The following is a 17750-nucleotide window of genomic DNA, read 5'->3' on the forward strand; positions in this document are numbered from 1 at the left end:
GTATCTTTAATTGCACGAAATCACAAAGAGTTCACACAAAGGAGTTCTAAGGATTATGCTAACAATGAGAACATTGCTCCCAGCAGGTGATCTGAAGTACGGCAGTAATTGTCTTTAAATTTACCAGTGAAGGCGGTGCTGCTGAAGAAGAACTGCTTTTAAGGCAATGAATCAGAGACAAAATTTTTCTCACAGATCATTCATCCCTGATTAAATGATGAAATGTTAAAGGGGTCATCGGATGCCCATTTTCCACAAGATGATATGATTCTTTAGGGTCTTAATGAAAAGTCTATAATATACTTTGGTTAAAAATTCTCAATGGTAGTGTAAAACAACACCCTTTTTACCTTGCCTAAATAAGCTCTGCAAAAATCATCCTGTTCTGGTCGAGGTTTCTTTAAATGCAAATGATCTCTGCTCACCCCGCCCCTCTCTTCTCTCTGCGGAGTGATGAGCCTGTTTACTTTAGCCACGTTTAACTGCTAAACTGGCTAACTAGCAAGTTATTAGGAATGGCGATCGCAAAGAATCATAAAAAACCCTTATACTCGCTTCTGCTGTAAATGAAGCTGGATTACAAATGATTTGTGCGAACATAGATGGATATATGTAGATCGGGAGGCACATTCCCTTCACAAACAAATGTAATCCACTGCATCTTCAGCAGCTCAGATGTCGGGAGTAAATGACGACCACTATGTTCATTATTACATCCAGCAAAACAACACCTCAATCGCTCAATCGGAGATATTCTTGTCTAACTTACATCCCTGCTCCGGCATCGAAACAAATGGCGATTGGACTGTTACAGCTGATGTAGTGTGGGTCTGAGGTAAGACGCTCCTGTCAATCAACTATCGTGGGAGCAGCCTCAGGCATCTGAGAATGGCTCGATTTGAAAAAGGGGATATTATTTTTACAGATTAATTAAAAAAAACTGCATGGATTTTTATCATTATAGGGTAGATGTGTACATACACTGCCAACACACATTCATGTTCAAACAACATGTAAAAGTGAATTTTGCATCCAGTGACCCTTTTAAGGAATTTGTCCATGTTGGCATCTGCCTAGCTTCTTTGAAGTGACAGATGCAAACACCATTTGACTGGACACACAGCCTTTAATTATTTGCTAGTGTGCAGACTAGCTTGTCAATGAACTAGTCAAACTGACTAATCAACAGCCGGATGGTTAATCCTAACAGTTTTATGGGACATAACTTGTTTTTATGTATCTCCTAGGATGTTTAGTGTTAATAAAAACCTGATTTTTACACAAAAAACTACCTTAAACTTAAGTCAGTGTGTTAAACCTCTTGGTCAGATATGAGAAGAACTGATATAAGAACGAGGATTGTCCTACCGCTACATCCTTCCAAACCCACCAACCCAACACTCTTGGGACTTGGCAGCATTTACCCGGCAGCCCAAAGATCTGAGGAATTAGCACGTCTCCCGCAAGTCCTGGGTAAAACGGCCTCGCTTAAAATCATTTAACACTCTAGTGAGCATGATACATGAAGTACTCCCAACTGTCATCCTGTAGAAAGTGTGAGAGTGGAAGAGGAAAAGACAAACCGGGAGGGAGAGTGAGACGAAAGAGTCCTTATTGACCTGCCTTAAATGCTTTTTATTTTTTCAGCACCTGTCACATTATATTGTGTTCACATTATACTGTTTTCACATTATACAGTGTGTTTTCTAGTGGGTGATATTGATGAGGAATGACTTAGGCAGAGTGTGTGTGTGTGTGTGTGTGTGTGTGTGTGTGTGTGTGTGTGTAAACCTTTAAGAGAAAACCTGGCTGAGCTCGGTGTCTGTCCTTTGAATTAACTGGATGAGATCCAGCGTGATTCAAACTATTTCAGTTCAACAGCAAGCAGCAGAGGTCACGGCAATGATGCATCGTCCTCATAAGATTCACTGATCTGTAACCTTCGCTGCTTAAACAAAAGAGTCAGCATGGCAGCCTTTCTGTAGTACTGCAAATCGCTTGTGAACATGTTTAAAATGAGAAATCTACTGTCGTAAAGTGCACTTTTAAAATAATGGTTATTGTATTTCACTTCAGTCTAATGAGAAAATACTTTATAAGCTCTAACTCAAGCTCAAGAAAAAGGAAATAAAGGTTTCCATACACTTCAACTTCCTTAATAATGTGATAAAAATGAGGGCTGTCATTAAAATGCAGGGAGGAATTTAATAAAAACAGATTTTCATAAAGTTGTGATTTTAAACCATTTTTCATTATAATATAATGACATCATCTAGAGAGGATTTGGCAGCCTTAAAGAGACAGTTCATGTCAAAATGGTTGACCCACAAACTGGAGAGAAACAAGTTTTTGCTATATAACACATGCAGTGCTTTCAAAATTAAAAGGGTCTTGTTGTCTTTCTATTCCAACACACAGAAATGCCCATTTAGCAAACAGCTTGTACTGAGAAGGGAGCAAAACACTGGCCCTATAGTTCATTTTATTCAGTTACACTGAGCTGAGCGAGGAAATTTCCTGTTACTGCTTGCGTAATGAAAACGCAGAGTGTCTAATGTCACTATTGAGCGCGTATGTGCAGATGGTGTGCGTTCCTCACTGCTCAGCTCTGACAGCGCAAATAACTAGCTACACATTTTACAATTTTTGATGAGACCCTCTCAACACACTTTGGCAGCTCTGCTTGAGCAAACAAAACAGACGTGCAAACGTCTTTCCATGAATGTTAGCATAAGTTTTTTAGGTTATCTCTGAAGGCCTTACTTAACAAGTGTTGAGTCAGAAGAACAGATTTTTTTATTATTTTTTTTTTCAATACATTACAGAGCAACATTTTAAACATAGTGCAGAGAAACTGCAAGTCTACCTCAGATATACTGACAAAATTCATAGCAAAGTGGATTTCTGTGGACAGCTAGCCAGTGATAAATTTACTCTATGTTCAATTATACAGTTGAGGTCAAAAGTTTACATCCCCATTTCAGAATCTGCAAAATGTTAATTATTTGATCAAAATAGGAGGCAGCATGTTATTGTTTATTTAGCACTGACTTGAATAAGATATTTCACATAAAAGGTGTTTAGATAGAAATAATAGCTGAATTTATAAAAATGATCCCATTCAAATGTTTACATACACTTGATTCTTAATACTGTTGTTACCTGAATGATCCACAGCTGTGTGTTTTCATTAGTGATAGTTGTTCATGAGTCCCTTGTTTGTCCTGAACAGTTAAACTGCCCACTGTTTTTCAGAAAATCCTTCAGGTCCCACAAATGCTTTGGATTTCCAGCATTTTTGTGTTTTTGAACCCTTTCCAACAATGACTGTATGATTTTGAGATCCATCTTTTCACACTGAAGACAACAGAGGGACTCATTTGCAACTATTACAGAAGGTTCAAACGCTCACTGATGCTCCAGAAGGAAAAATGATGCATTAAAAGCCGGGGGTGAAAACTTTTTAAATTCGAAATTCAGAGTAAATTTAACTTGTTTTGATTTATTTTAACATGTAACTACCTTCTGTAGCCTCTGAAGGGCAGTACTAAATGAAAAAATATGATATTTAAGCGAAATAAGAAAAACACATCAACATTCTTTTCAAAAGTTTTCATCCCCCGACTCTTAAGGCATCGTTTTTCCTTCTGGAGCATCAGTGAGCGTTTGAACCTTTGTAATAGTTGCATATGAGTCCCTCAGTTGTCCTCAGTATGAAAATATGGATCTCAAAGTCAAACAGTCATTGCTGGAACGGGTTCAAATACGCAAAAATGCTGGAAAACCAAAGAATTTGTGGGACCTGAGGATTTTTCTGAAGAACAGCAGGCACTGTAACTGTTCAAGACAAACAAGGGACTATTACTAAACACAAACAACACCACTGTGGATCATTCAGGTAACAAACTCAGTATTAAGAATCAAGGGGGTGCAAACTTTTGAACGGACTCTTGTGGACTATATGTAAACATCTTTTATGTGAAATATTTTATTCAGGTTAGTACTAAAACAAAAACATGCATTTTGTATGATCTCTTTTATTGTGGTAAAATACTTAACATTTTGCAGATTCTGAAAGGGGGATGTAAACATTTGACCTCAACTGCATAAAAAAAAAAAATTCAACTGTACTCAACATAGTTTACTCAGCAAATATTGATTTATGATGTTAATTGTGATTAATTTAACTAATTACCATATCCTGCAATTAATTAAAAATTGTAATCAATTGACAGCGCTAGCTAAAACCATTTCATCTGTAGTTATTAGTGATTGTAAAGCTGAGTCTGAAAAAGATCCACTTTAACTTCAACAGTCACGCAGATACTAAAGACTGCTCTTAAAAACAGAGGGGTTTTATGTCTCTGTTTATTGGTTTTAAATCATAAAGATAAAAAGGTCATAAGATGAACATTAATATGTCACATATTTAACCTGCGTTTAGTGATGTGATGCCTCCAAGAAAAGAAAAGTAACCTTAGCCCAGAGTTCAGCTGATGCTCCATCCATTACAGAATCTTTGCCCTGGCTTGTTACTCCACAGATAGATCTCTCAGCGCTCACTGCTTGACAGGTCACATCATTACTCTGCGAACTTTGAAGATGGATAGCTGCAAACTTTTGATCGCTCTTATTAACCCAAACAACCAGCCTAGGCAGACAACAATGTGGCAAGCAGGCTAATGATTTCTCATGGCCTTGAACATCTCTGCTGCCCCTCCAGGGTCACTCAGAAGATGGAACAAGAGACTGATGAAAGAGGGGGAGGCGGAAGAGCAGCAAAGCTTCCAGCTGTTTACACAAATGGTTCGATTGATTGGTCCAAATCAGAGTTCAATCCTAACCACCTCCTCCAACCCCCACAGGTTGCTTTTCTTGTAGTATTTTGCCAGATGTTGGAGGAGACATCAACGGCCATGTCTGTATTATTGGAAAAAACCTCTAAATAAGCAAATAATCAAATTCATTAGCTTCAAACAACAAAAACAAATGCTTAACAGTAAATCAGCTGATGATAACCACCCATACAGTCAACCAATATATTAATTAATCAGCTGTTTCTGCACAAAAACAGTTTCAGCATGCTAAACCACCTCCTCCATTGGCTTCCAGTCAAACACAACAGCCTCTGAGCTCTCTATTTCCAGTCACACTTTTTAAGTTAACCTTGACAGCATCCCCTATGGTAGAGGTTTTGATATTCAGCTCTGAACTGTAATGTGTTATCATCAATGTGAGAACCACAGTGAATAGATCAACTAGAAGCAGCTGTTTACCACTGAAGCTAGTCAACAACTCAGGAGAAGAAGGTGAACTTCAAGGTTTGGAATGAAAAATAAGTTTTTTTTTTTTTTTTACCATTATTTGCGGTTCTTTGATGTGTAAACAATTTTCACACTAAGCAACCAAACAAACTCTGATATCCTAGCTGGAAAATCCAGATTAAGATGGTTGTTTAGGTTTGGAATACAGTTTCTAGGTTATTAGCTAGTCCAAGGTGTCCACGTTGGACCAGCAACAAACCAGCTACCAGCTTCAAGGAGAAGTTCACTTCCAGAACAAAAATTTACAGATAATTTACTCACTCCCTTGTCATCCAAGATGTTCATGTCTTTCTTTCTTTAGTCGTAAAGAAAACATGCTTTTTAAGGAAAACATTTCAGGATTTCTCTCCTGAAGTTCAAGATTAAACTTCCAAAATGCAGTTTAAATGCAGCTTCAAAGGTCTCTAAACAATCCCAGTCAAAGAAGAAGGGTCTTATCTGACAAAACGATTAGACATTTTCTTAAAAAAAAATATATATATATATATACAATTTATGTACTTTTTAATCTCAAATGCTCATCTTGTCTAGCTCTGCGTGTACTCTGTGTATTCCGGTTCAAGATGGTTAGGGTAGGATGAAAAACTCCCATCTCATTTTCTTCTCTAACTTCAAAAGCATTCTACATCGCTGTTTTTGTAAAGGGCATTTGATCATCTTTGCACGTTCACTTAGTAAACACTGGGTCGGTACTTCTGCAGCAATGTGGGAGGATTTCGAAGTTGGTGGAGAAAATGAGATAGGAGTTTTTCGATGTACCCTAACTGTCTTGAACCGGAATACAAAGAGTTCAGGCTGAGCTAGACAAGATGAGCATTTGAGGTTAAAAAAAAGTATATAAATTGTCACTATATGGAGAGAAATCCTAAAATATATTCCTCAAGAAACATAATTTCTTTATGACTGAAGAAAGAAAGACATTCTTCATCTTGGATGAAAACGGAGTGAGTAAATTATCTGTACATTTTTGTTCTGGCAATGAACTTTAAACCTTTAGAACCTTTAAAGTGGCAAAACTGTTTTTTCAAACTTTAGACAAACTGATCATTGTCAGTCAGCAAATAGCCAGCTTGGGCCAATTAGTGCGTAGCTTAGATTTACTAATAACCATCTCAGAACAGCTATAAACCATATATCCTGTTTAAAAACACAGATTCTGCAACAGTAGTCATATGAACTGTTAAAGAGATATGTAATAAAATAAATAAAATGTACCTCATGATTTACTCACCCTCAAGCGATTCTAGGTGTATATGACTTTTGTTTTTTCAGACAAATACAATATGAGCTATATTAAAATTGTCCTGGCTTTTCCAAGCTTTATAATGCCAATGAATGGGTGTTGAGATTTTAAACCTCAAAAAACTATGTCCATACATCATAAACAGTGCTCCACACAGCTCCAGGGGTTAATAAAAACCTTCTAAAGTGAATCGATGATTTTGTGTAAAAAAAAATTCATATTTAAAACCTTATAAACCGTAATCTCTAGCTACCGCTGTCATACGCATGTTTACAAGAGAGTGGCGTTCCAGCAGATGACATAGGATGTAGGCAAACACAGTGACAAATGTGAAAGTGCAGAGAAGTGAGCAAAAACAAAACACCAAATTAGAAGTACAAAATGAGGGTTTGTAAAGAAAAATAATGGAGCATTTTGCCAAGAGGAGACTGGTTTTCCTTTGCTGTAAACAAACTTGGTTTGTCACGAGACTAGCTAAGTTTTAAATAAGGATATTTTTCTTACACAAACACATCAGTTCACTTCAAAAGGCCTTTATTCACTTCCTGGAGCCATGTTGAGCATTTTTTTATGATGGATGGATGCTTTTTTTGGGCTTCAAAATCTCAGCCATTTATAAAGCTCGGAAAAGCCAGAACTCCGATTGTATTCGCTTGAAAGAAGAAAGTCATATCCACTTAGAATGGCTTAAGGGTGAATAAATCATGTGGTAATTTAAATTTTTGGCTGAACTATCCTTTTAAAAGCTCTAGTGTGAAAGTGTCCTACACAAACACACACACATCCACACTAACCTGGTTGATGATATAGATCCCATAGTCGATCTTCTGTCTGCGCAGGACTGGGTGCAAGTAGTGAAGCCAATATTTCAGGTGGTTGTCTCTGTGCCTGAATGGGATGATGATGGCCACCTTTTGTTTTGGCCGGCAGTCTGGAGGAGTGTATTTTCCCCCTTCTGTCACATTAGGGTTCTCTCTCTGCACCCGCTCGAGGGTTATCTGGGAGCTGAATTCGATGAGGAGACGTCCAACTGCAGGGCAAAGAAGAGGGGCCATGAGATTTTATGAGTAGTTTCAACAGCAGAGTGAATTCGAAAATGGATATTACTGTTAGATCATTACAATAACATTACAAATCACCACTAGCTGTCTGTCCAGCAGAGGGAGCGCAAAACGTTTCTTTGAGTCTCTATCTCCTCATTGATCCACAGATCTTAAGTTGAGACAACCAATCAATAAAGCAGACTACGGCTTGATTACATGTTCACACAAAGACTTTGCACTTTGTCTTAACAGTAAAAGATTTCGCAACTACACCTAGCCACAATCTAATCCCTATTTTCTGGTGAACTGACGTCGTTTTGGCCGCAGGGACTTCTATAAGACTCATTAGCGAAGAAATCTATGCTGCTACTGAATATGTATGGAGGGCCATTTTTAGGTAACAGCATGATGTTTTCTCATCTGATCAAAAAGATTCATTCTGTCTAGAAAAATCCAACGCAGAGTAAATCAGCTATGGTAACCGAATCAAATATGGAAATAACGGAAAGTATTAGATAAACAAGTCCAGATTAGACACTTAAGGAGAATTTAAGAAGTGGGTAGGCCTGGAATCGGATGCCAAGGTTGAGTTGTTTCTTTTTGATAGGAAAGTAATGCTGGTTTTACATCTTATCTGTGTTGGCTTTTGTTTGAATATTCTTGTGTGTTATGTTCGCTTGTTCGCTCGTGATCGTACACTCTAAACAATGTTTATTTATTTATTTTTTTTTTTAAACAAATGCTGGGTTCAGCCCATTGGGGCATTTTATTGGGTTATTTTTTATATTTTTTATCCAGGTGCTGGGTAATTTTTCTGTAACCAAGTTGCTGGGTCATTTTTAACACTGGGTTATTTTTTTCTACCCACTGGGTTGAGCCTGTCTCTGACGAACGGTTGTTTCGCATGATGGAAACGCCTTTTGCCTTGCATAAAATAAATGGATTTTATTCATTATTGTACTGAGTTTAATCTTAAAATATGTTCTCTAATGTCAGTACTGTTTGTTTATGGGCAGTTTTTGGAGTCAGTCATGGCATCTTTCAGCTATGAGTGAAACGCAAGGCCATGGTCTGAAGTTCACAGCCTTTCACCATCTCAGATTTCAGCGACACACCGGCATTACAATTAGCGCTATTTCGGTAATAATAATTGTTCATCTTTTGACTATTGCTGTTGTCTCTAGTAATTCTGTATGTGTTTTTATAAGTTCCAGTGCATTTTAAACCAGCAATTTAATAGTTTTTAAACAATAGTTGACTTATATAAAATAACCCAGCATGTTTGGTAAATACATTTTACCCCAACCAGCTGGGTCAAAATAACCCAGCATGTGTTTTATCCAATATTTACCCAGTGCTGGGTTGCCAAATAACCCAAGTTGGGTTGTTTTTAACCCAGCATTTTTTAGATGATTCATAACACTGAACTGAATTATATTAAGTTAACTCACAGCAATGACCCAACAAACTGGGTTAAAATGAATTTGTGATAAAGTGTTTCCGTTGTGTCAGTGAAGTTGTATGACTCTTGTGCAATGCAGTGAAGCTTGGTCAAGTTGGTTCATTTAGGTTTCTTAACAAAAAACAGAAATAAAATTTCAATAAAATAATAAAATAGCTAACTAGCCAAATTTCTGGTATGGGAAAAAAAAAAAGCTTTTTCCTAAAGTCAGCACCATATGGGTAACAGACAAAACTGATTTAATAATACATGGATATGTACTGGCCCATATTAGATTTTTAATTGTAATAATATTGTAATATTAAGATTGTAATACATTTTTTTGGCGGGGGATTATGCCTTTTTTTATTGTGATAGGACAGTAGAGAGATGACACGAAAGAGGGGAACGGGATCGGCAAAGGACCTCGAGACGGGAATCGAACTCAGGTCGCCGCGAGCACAGCCGCGCCACGTCGACACACCAACCGAGGCTATCGGCGCTGACAATAATTTTTAACACTGTTAAATGTAACCTTCTCAAATCTCAAAATGGATTTTTATTTTATAAACAGTACATTATGATGTTGTGATGCCATCTCCAGAAGCATTTAAAACATTTTTTTTTTTTCAAATTTAAATAAAATAGTACCATATATTGTTTATCAGTCATTTTTTGAAAGAAATAAAAACTTTTATTCAGAAATGATGCATTACCTTGATCCAAAGCAACACAAAAAACATCTACGTGACATCTACTTGTTTTGCAGCACAAAAGATTTCTATTTCAAATAGGTAAACTGTAATAAGCCACATAAATTACAATTTAAAATACAATTTAAAAACAATTCATTTAAATTTTAATAATATCATATTACTACTTTTGCAACCTTGGTAAGGAAGGAGTAAAACTTTGTATCCTGTCTCATCACTCAATCAGCGCTTCAACCACACAAAGACATCAATATAACAGCTTGTAAACAATGTTACGTAATGTCATATTTACCTCAGGAAAAACACATTCGGTGACCATAAACTCGTTAGTCAGCTTGAAAACGAAATGCTAAATATATGCATCATATAACATATTCATTATAATTCTTAATGTTCTTCACTATTTAACTTACATTTGAATAAATCCGTTTATAAGTTTTTAAAACATCCGCACAGAAATTGAATTGAAATTTGTGTCAATACACAGCTCTATGCAGTGTATGCAGTGTAACACTAAAGTATAGGTAGGTCACAGACAAGCGGTTATAAAAGATCAAACATCAAGCACCTCTGTGAAATCTGACCCTTCGACACCTGGAAGTAATGGAGCTTACAGTAATTGAGCTGACCTTGGCAGAAGCAGCAGCTACTCAGGTACCGTCATATCAGTTTAGAGGTGAAGAACAGCAGCTTTGTGTACACATCTCACGGCCTGCTACTCTATTTTGGGAGGCAGAGGACAGGTTAAAAATACATTTACAGTTGATTGTATGCTAGGCTTATTGCTGGTGCACCTGCGCTCGTTTCCCTATCAGCCACATCATTAAACTAAGCAGCAGCAGGTCAGCAGGGTACAGCACGGCTGTTTGCAGATGTAATTGAGACATTGTTCCTGTCCGGAGACAAAGGTACTTGTCCTTAGAGAACCTTTTGAATGCAAGATCAGTGTGTTTAATTCTAGCATTCATTCAATCAGATGCATTGACCGTGACAATTTCATAGTCAGATGTTTATAATGGCATTACCCCTCTGTGCGTGTTTGCCATCCTCATCCTGAGCTCACTCGGATTGTTTCCATAAATAAGCTGTAATTGGCCGCTCCTCATGGACACAGAGAGATAGAGCTGAAGAAAAAAAGGGTTGCTGTGTCCACTTTTTATGAGATGCAGCCACCAACCTAATTACAAGCTCCTTCTTTCAATATATCCAGTGTTTGGCGTCACCGTGTGCCGTTTCCCTCTATCTCTCCAAAGGTCCCTTTGAAGTGATCTCTAAAAAGGCTCATTGGATCCAGCTACTTCTAATTAGTGGTGTTATATGAGTGAGGCAAGCAGTCAAGTGGCATGCGTGGAAGGAAATGGAGAGAAAATGGTCTAGAGCGATGAATACCTTGCGATCTGAACACCTGCAGTAGTGGATGGCTGCTCTCATATTCTGATCGCAAATGACTGAGGCCATTGATAAGACTGGAGGAGGTAAACAATTGCCTCCGGTTCTTCCGCCGCCTCATCATAACATTCTTGTTGATAGTGCAGTGTAGCCTCAGATTCAGTCAACACATTCCAAAATGGTCTCATGAATACTACATAAAAAAAATGACAGCTGAAACACACTATTTTCAATCTCACTCACTGGCCGCTATGTTATTTCCAGGAGTCAGGCTGAACAGATTTTTACAAGGATCGTAAGGTATGGCTTTATTACTAGTCTTCAAATATTACAGTTTTTTCTTGTGAATGTGAAAGTATCGGAATTGACTTTTAAGAAATGTGATTATGTTTACTTTCAGATACACACATTCAAATATATATTCAGATACTTTCATATTCACAAGGAAACACTGTAATATTTAAATATGATACATATCATACGTATTATATATAATGTATTTATCATGATATACTGTAACATTTATTAATTATAATACAATAATTTATTAAAAATCAAATATAATTTTGCTATTATTATAATTTTTACTTTATTACTTGTTAAACTTTTTATTATTACTACTACGTAATTTATGTATAAATTAGATTACTATATAATATAAAAACATTGATTAATATAATATAAAATTATTAATTTAATCATTGATGTAATGCAAATTATAATAATATGTAATCACACTTATTTATTTAATAATAATAAGTTTAAAACTGCATTTTTACTATTACTAATATATATATATATATATATATATATATATATATTTATATATACATTTTTTATTTACCATATATATATATATATATATATCATTTATTATTCATTATAATAGTTTAAAACCACGTTTTATATTTAAAATCATAAACATAATTTTATTATTATTATTATTATTATTATTATTATACATTCAGTTATGTTTTACCCCGATTATTACTATTGCTTAATTTATTTATACATTACAATAATATATTATATAAACACATTAATTAATATAACAAAATTATTAATTGTAATGCAACTTTTATTAATATACAATATAATACACACACATATATAGTATTTTTACTATATTTATCATTTATTATTATTTATTATTTATTATATATATTTATTATTTATTATTTATTATATATACATATAAAACATGTATCTCTTGTTTATTAATTACAATAGTTAAAACTGTATTTTTTATTTAAAACCGTTATTATTATTAATTAAGCAATGTTTTTATTGTGATTATTACTATTGCATACTGTGACGATTACTATTGCTTAATTTATGTATACATTAGATTACTATATAACATAAACCCAATAATTAATATAACATAACATCTATCATTTATTTATTAGTAATAATATCTTAAAACAGTTTTTAACTATATTACTACATTTAGTATTATTTATAGCTTTTACTATGACTTGCAATATTGCTAAATTTAAATATATGACTGAAATATTATCTTTACAAACAGATATTCATTTTTTTCCCAATTCCCAAACCTTAGGAAAAAGGATATGTAAGACTTATTTATTAATTATAATACTCAGTTGAAAACAAAAAATAAATATGCTACTATATTATTACTTTTAACATTATTATTTACTAATACTGCTGATTTTAAATATATTATTGAAATACAAACAGAAATCTTCACAAACAGGTCTTCAGTTTTTCCCAATTCCCAAACCTATAGTAAACAGCATTACCAAAATGGCCAGCAAGGATCTGGTCTGCCTTAAAGGGACTTTGACTAAGTGCGTCCAACACGTCATTATATAATATCAGCCAGGCCACCATGAGGGATAAGCCCTATGAAACTGTAATATACTGTACTTTAGGTGCCTGAAAGCACAAAGGGTTTATTACCTGGATCTCTTGGCCACACACACACACTCGCTTATTGGCTTTCTCTCTCTAATTCTCTCTTTATTTCTATCACACTTTCTCCTGACCCCTGCAGAGCTCTAGCATGGCTCTCAGGCCAACTGCCAACAAAGTTACGCAACATCACCACAAATAATAATGTAGGCAGCTGGAGAACGGGAGAACGGGAGAGAGGGAAAAAAGACAGTAGAGTAACACACTACTGTAGAGAGTAAGGGAGTAGGAGAAACAAATCCTGTCAAAAGCACTACCACTTCACCACCACACAAATGTCATCCATAGGGTCATAGTTGGAGGGAAGGTCAGGCTTTTCCTGTTCTGACAGGAGATTTGTAGTATCTGTAAAATCTACTTAACTTAAACTGGGTTCAAGCACAATCCAATTATTTCTCTTTACTTTGACACCTGCTGTGATGCTCAAATCCAAACAGTGAGAACATCCTCCGCCTGGCTGTAACCTTTAGCACAGGGCTTTAAAATCTCTGATCTAAAAGGAGGGAGTATGTTTTGCAGTGAGAGTCCTTCACCCTTTTTCTATGTTACATGTCAAATTATGATATGGAGTCAGTGTTGTTTTGGACTTACCACTTACTTTCCTTGTAAAAACAAAAGTTGAAACATTCTAGAAAATATTTCATGTGTTCTGCAGAAAAATGAAAGTCATACAGGTTTGGAACAACATGAGAGTAATTATTTTTTTGGTAAACTATCCCTTTAAATACACAAAGAGAACAATAAAATTGACTGAAACCAACGGCTGATAACACAGACAGAGTAGCATTGTTTTACTAAGTGTTTTTTAGACACGTACCATTCTAATACTAGCCATGCTTAGTTTATTCTGCTAGTAAGAGTTTACAAGATGTTGATGTTTGAGTAATTCAAACGACCCTCGTTTGAATTTAATTCCATTTTTGTTTACATAATATGTGTTTGTGTACTGTGTATATTTATGTGTATATATAAATATACACACATGTATATGAAATATATGAAATATATATTTATATATAATAGAAATCGAACATAGATATGAATATATTGGACCACAAAACCAGTCATAAGGGTCCATTTTGTTTTTAAATCGAGCAAACATCATATGAAAGCTGAATAAATAAGCTTTCCATTGATTCGTTAAGATAGGATAATATTTGGCCGAGATACAACTATTTGAAAATCTGGAATCTGATGGTGCAAAAAAATCTAAATATTGAGAAAATCACCTTTAAAGTTGTCCAAATGAAGTTCTTAGCAATGCATATTACTAATCAAAAATTAAGTTTGGATATGGTAGGAAATTTACAATAATCTTCATAGAACAATGATTTTTGACATAAAAGATAAATCGATCATTTTGACCCATACAATGTATTGTTGGCTATTGCTAGAAATATACCCGTGCTACTTGCATATATACATAAATATTTCTGAAATATATATACACATGCATGTGTGTGTATTTATATATACACATACATGTACACAGTAAACAAACACGTTACATAAACACAAACTTTTCAATTGTGATTAATCATGATTAATCGATTTGACAGCACTCATTTACTGTATGTACTTACTGTACAGCTGCACCTTTGAATTTCATTGCATTTTAATTAGTGTTGTCAAATCGATTAATTGCGATTACACTGTAAAAAACAATTTGTTGAGTCAACTTAAAATAATTTGTAACCTGGCTGCCTTAAAATTTTAAGTTCAGTCAACTCAAAAACAGTTTATTCAACTTGAAATGTTAAATTATACTAAGTGACAACTTAGATATTTGAGTTGAATCAACTTAAAATTTTAAGGCCGCTGGGTTACTTACACATCTGTTAAGTTTAGCAAACACAAATATCTAAGTTGTTACTTAGTACAACTTAACATTTCAAGTTGACTAAACTTATTTTAGTTGACTGAACTTAGAATTTTAAGGCAGAAGGGTAACAAATTATTTTAAGCTGTCTTAACAAATTGTTTTTTATTTTTTACAGTGTAGTCGTGATTAACTGCATCCAAAATAAAAGTTTTTGTTTACATAATATGTGTGTATTTGTACTAATTTGTACTTAATTCATGTTTATGTATATATATATATATATATTTTTTTTTTTTTTTTTTTTTTTAAGAAATATATGTCATATATATTTATATTTATATATAATATACATCATAGATAAATATGAACACACACAAATATTTCTATACATGTATGTGTGTGTATTTATATATACACATGAATATATACCGTACAAAAAGACATTATGTAAACAAAACCTTTTATTCTGAATATGATTAATTGTGATTAATCGATTTGACAACTCATTTTAATTCAAATTCCTACCACAGTTTTGCATCCCGTTTGCTCTACCTTAATTCTAATTCAGTACAAATTCAGGAATTTATCTGGAATTTAAAAACCATTCTAAATGACATTCTGAAAGGTACAGAACCCTGGAATTGCATATGGTATAACGTAGTCATTTAAACTTCAAAATCTAACAAAGTATCAGGGTTTTCCATATGATATCATCACGTTTTTGTGAGGACCATTTACTCAAAAGAGGATGAAAAATGATTAGTCACAGCAAATGTTTTTAAGACACCCTGGGTTATTCCCGTGTTCTACGGCAACGTCTCCAGCTATGGTGATAGAGTGCTGGCCGCCCAGTGAACTACACAGCAGAGCCACGTGGCTGTAAGTGACCGCTGAAGCAGAAGACAGAGAGAGGGAGAGGAAAAGGAAAAGATGAACAGATGGAGGAGTCACTGAACATAACACTGCATGCTGAGAGCCATGAGAAGTAAAGCAGTGGAGGGAATGAAGGTGGGGAGGAAAGACAGAGAGAGAGTGGGAGGACAGAACTGGAGGCGAAGAGTCGGAGAGACAAAAAAGAGAGAAAGACACAGAGAAATGGGCTGAGGAAACATGACTAAGGGGGAGTGGGCAGCAGGATAGAGCTATAATGAATGTCTCCAAAATTTAAGATGGCACTTGGGCTAGAAGATATATTGAATATTTTGCAATTTATTAACAACGATGATTTTTTAAAAAATGTTTTTCCGCCTTTTACAACTTAAAATGAATGAATGAACTTCTGAATGAATGAAGGATGATTTCTAAAGAGATCATATACTGGCTCTAATGGCTTCGGATTGGCCATCACAAGAATAAATTACATTTCAAAATACAGTAAAATAAAAACAGTTATTTGAAATGGTAATAATATTTCACAGTATTACTCTGAATAGCAACGGCTGACTGAAAACTGAAAAATAAAACACCCTTTTGATAATTAGATATACAGACAGATAGACAGAAGGATATACTGATTGATTGACTGACTGACTGCCAGACAGATGGATGGATGTGATATTGCCATGGCCCAGAAGTGCCCAGAACAGACTCCTTCAGGCTATAAAGAGGAAACACCAGACTACCTGTAGCAGACCAGCTGCTCCACGCATATCATCCATGCAGAAAACCAACTGCTACTGGGCAGAGTGTTTCTCAAAGCAACACTCAGCTCTGTACAAATCAGATGTTTAATTAAACCTCGGCAGGTGGTAGTTCAAAGTCAAGGTGTGCAGAAACATACAGGCCGAATTACCCTTTTGCTATTTTTTACTAATAAATCAAGTCTCTTGTTTTCTATACAGTTATAAACAATGTAGAGCAATTAAATTTCATTTATAAGTTGTTTTTTTAATGTATATTATTTGCAGAAATTGATGCTCACTGTGATTTCAGCATCTGCCATACATTAACATTTCCAGAACTGCTCTGAAAGTCTAGCGTCATATCACTCAGAAATTTGGAGGAATTCATGACAACCGGTCAAATTAAAAGTTTGCTTTAACTTAAAGACACTGTGCCAGAAATAGGCCTATATTACTATTATTTAGTAGAATGTCTGTGATACTAGTACTACTACTACTGTTGAAAAAAATAATAAAACTTATTTTTAAGAAATAATCACACCATATTGCTTCCACGTTTAAATTTTAAATGCAAATCCCATTTGTTTTCCCAAAAAAAAAAATATCATTAATTAAAAGATAAATTAAATCAATGTTTTATGCCTTCATTTGATAAAAAAAAAGAAAAAAAGAGGATTTCTTAGGGGGGAAAAACATTTCGTAAGAATATCGTAAGAATAAATAAAAGTTGTTTTTTTAGACATGCTAAAACAATAACAATAAAACATAAGGTGAGAAAAAAAAAACATTTAACTGAGCTCTAAATATGTAATTTTTGTTAAACTTTTAATAAATAGATGTTAAATTGGATAAGTTTCAAGATTTTAATTTAGCAGACATGCTTTTTGATTACTAAAAATTAATTTAACCATTAAAAATGAGTCCACAATAATTAAAATGAAAAAAAAAAAAACAGAATTTGGGAAAGAAAATTTTTTTTTTTTTTGAATCACTATTAAACTGATTATTTCTAGCTAATGATCGATAAAAACACTGACAACCAATCAGAGCTTAAGCATTTAAAGCAGTGCATGCTTATCCTGAACAGATCATTAATGTGCATTGTTATTGTGAAGGTGCGTTCACACCAGACGCGAATGAAGCGTTAAGCGCGAGTGATTTACATGTTAAGTCAATGCAAAGACGCGAATAGACATCCTGCGGCGCGATTTGCGT

The 17750-nt window shown here is 34.6% G+C and overlaps 1 protein-coding gene across 4 annotated transcripts in view; it reads right to left on the bottom strand.

Annotated features, from left to right (window-relative positions):
- The window catches only part of b4galt2 (UDP-Gal:betaGlcNAc beta 1,4- galactosyltransferase, polypeptide 2), a 136671-nt gene that overhangs the window by 67625 nt on the left and 51296 nt on the right, over positions 1–17750 (bottom strand). For all 4 annotated transcript variants that reach the window (XR_007829316.1, XM_051130929.1, XM_051130936.1 and 1 more), the window contains exon 3: positions 7362–7597. Coding sequence is in view for 3 of the 4 variants with exons in the window: in XM_051130929.1 (XP_050986886.1) it covers positions 7362–7597 (236 nt within the window). In the remaining variant the exon portion in view is untranslated. The remainder of the gene's footprint in view (positions 1–7361; positions 7598–17750) is intronic.

This window comes from Labeo rohita, chromosome 2, assembly GCF_022985175.1.
Source record: "Labeo rohita strain BAU-BD-2019 chromosome 2, IGBB_LRoh.1.0, whole genome shotgun sequence".
In the NCBI taxonomy this organism is placed as follows: Eukaryota; Metazoa; Chordata; class Actinopteri; order Cypriniformes; family Cyprinidae; genus Labeo; species Labeo rohita.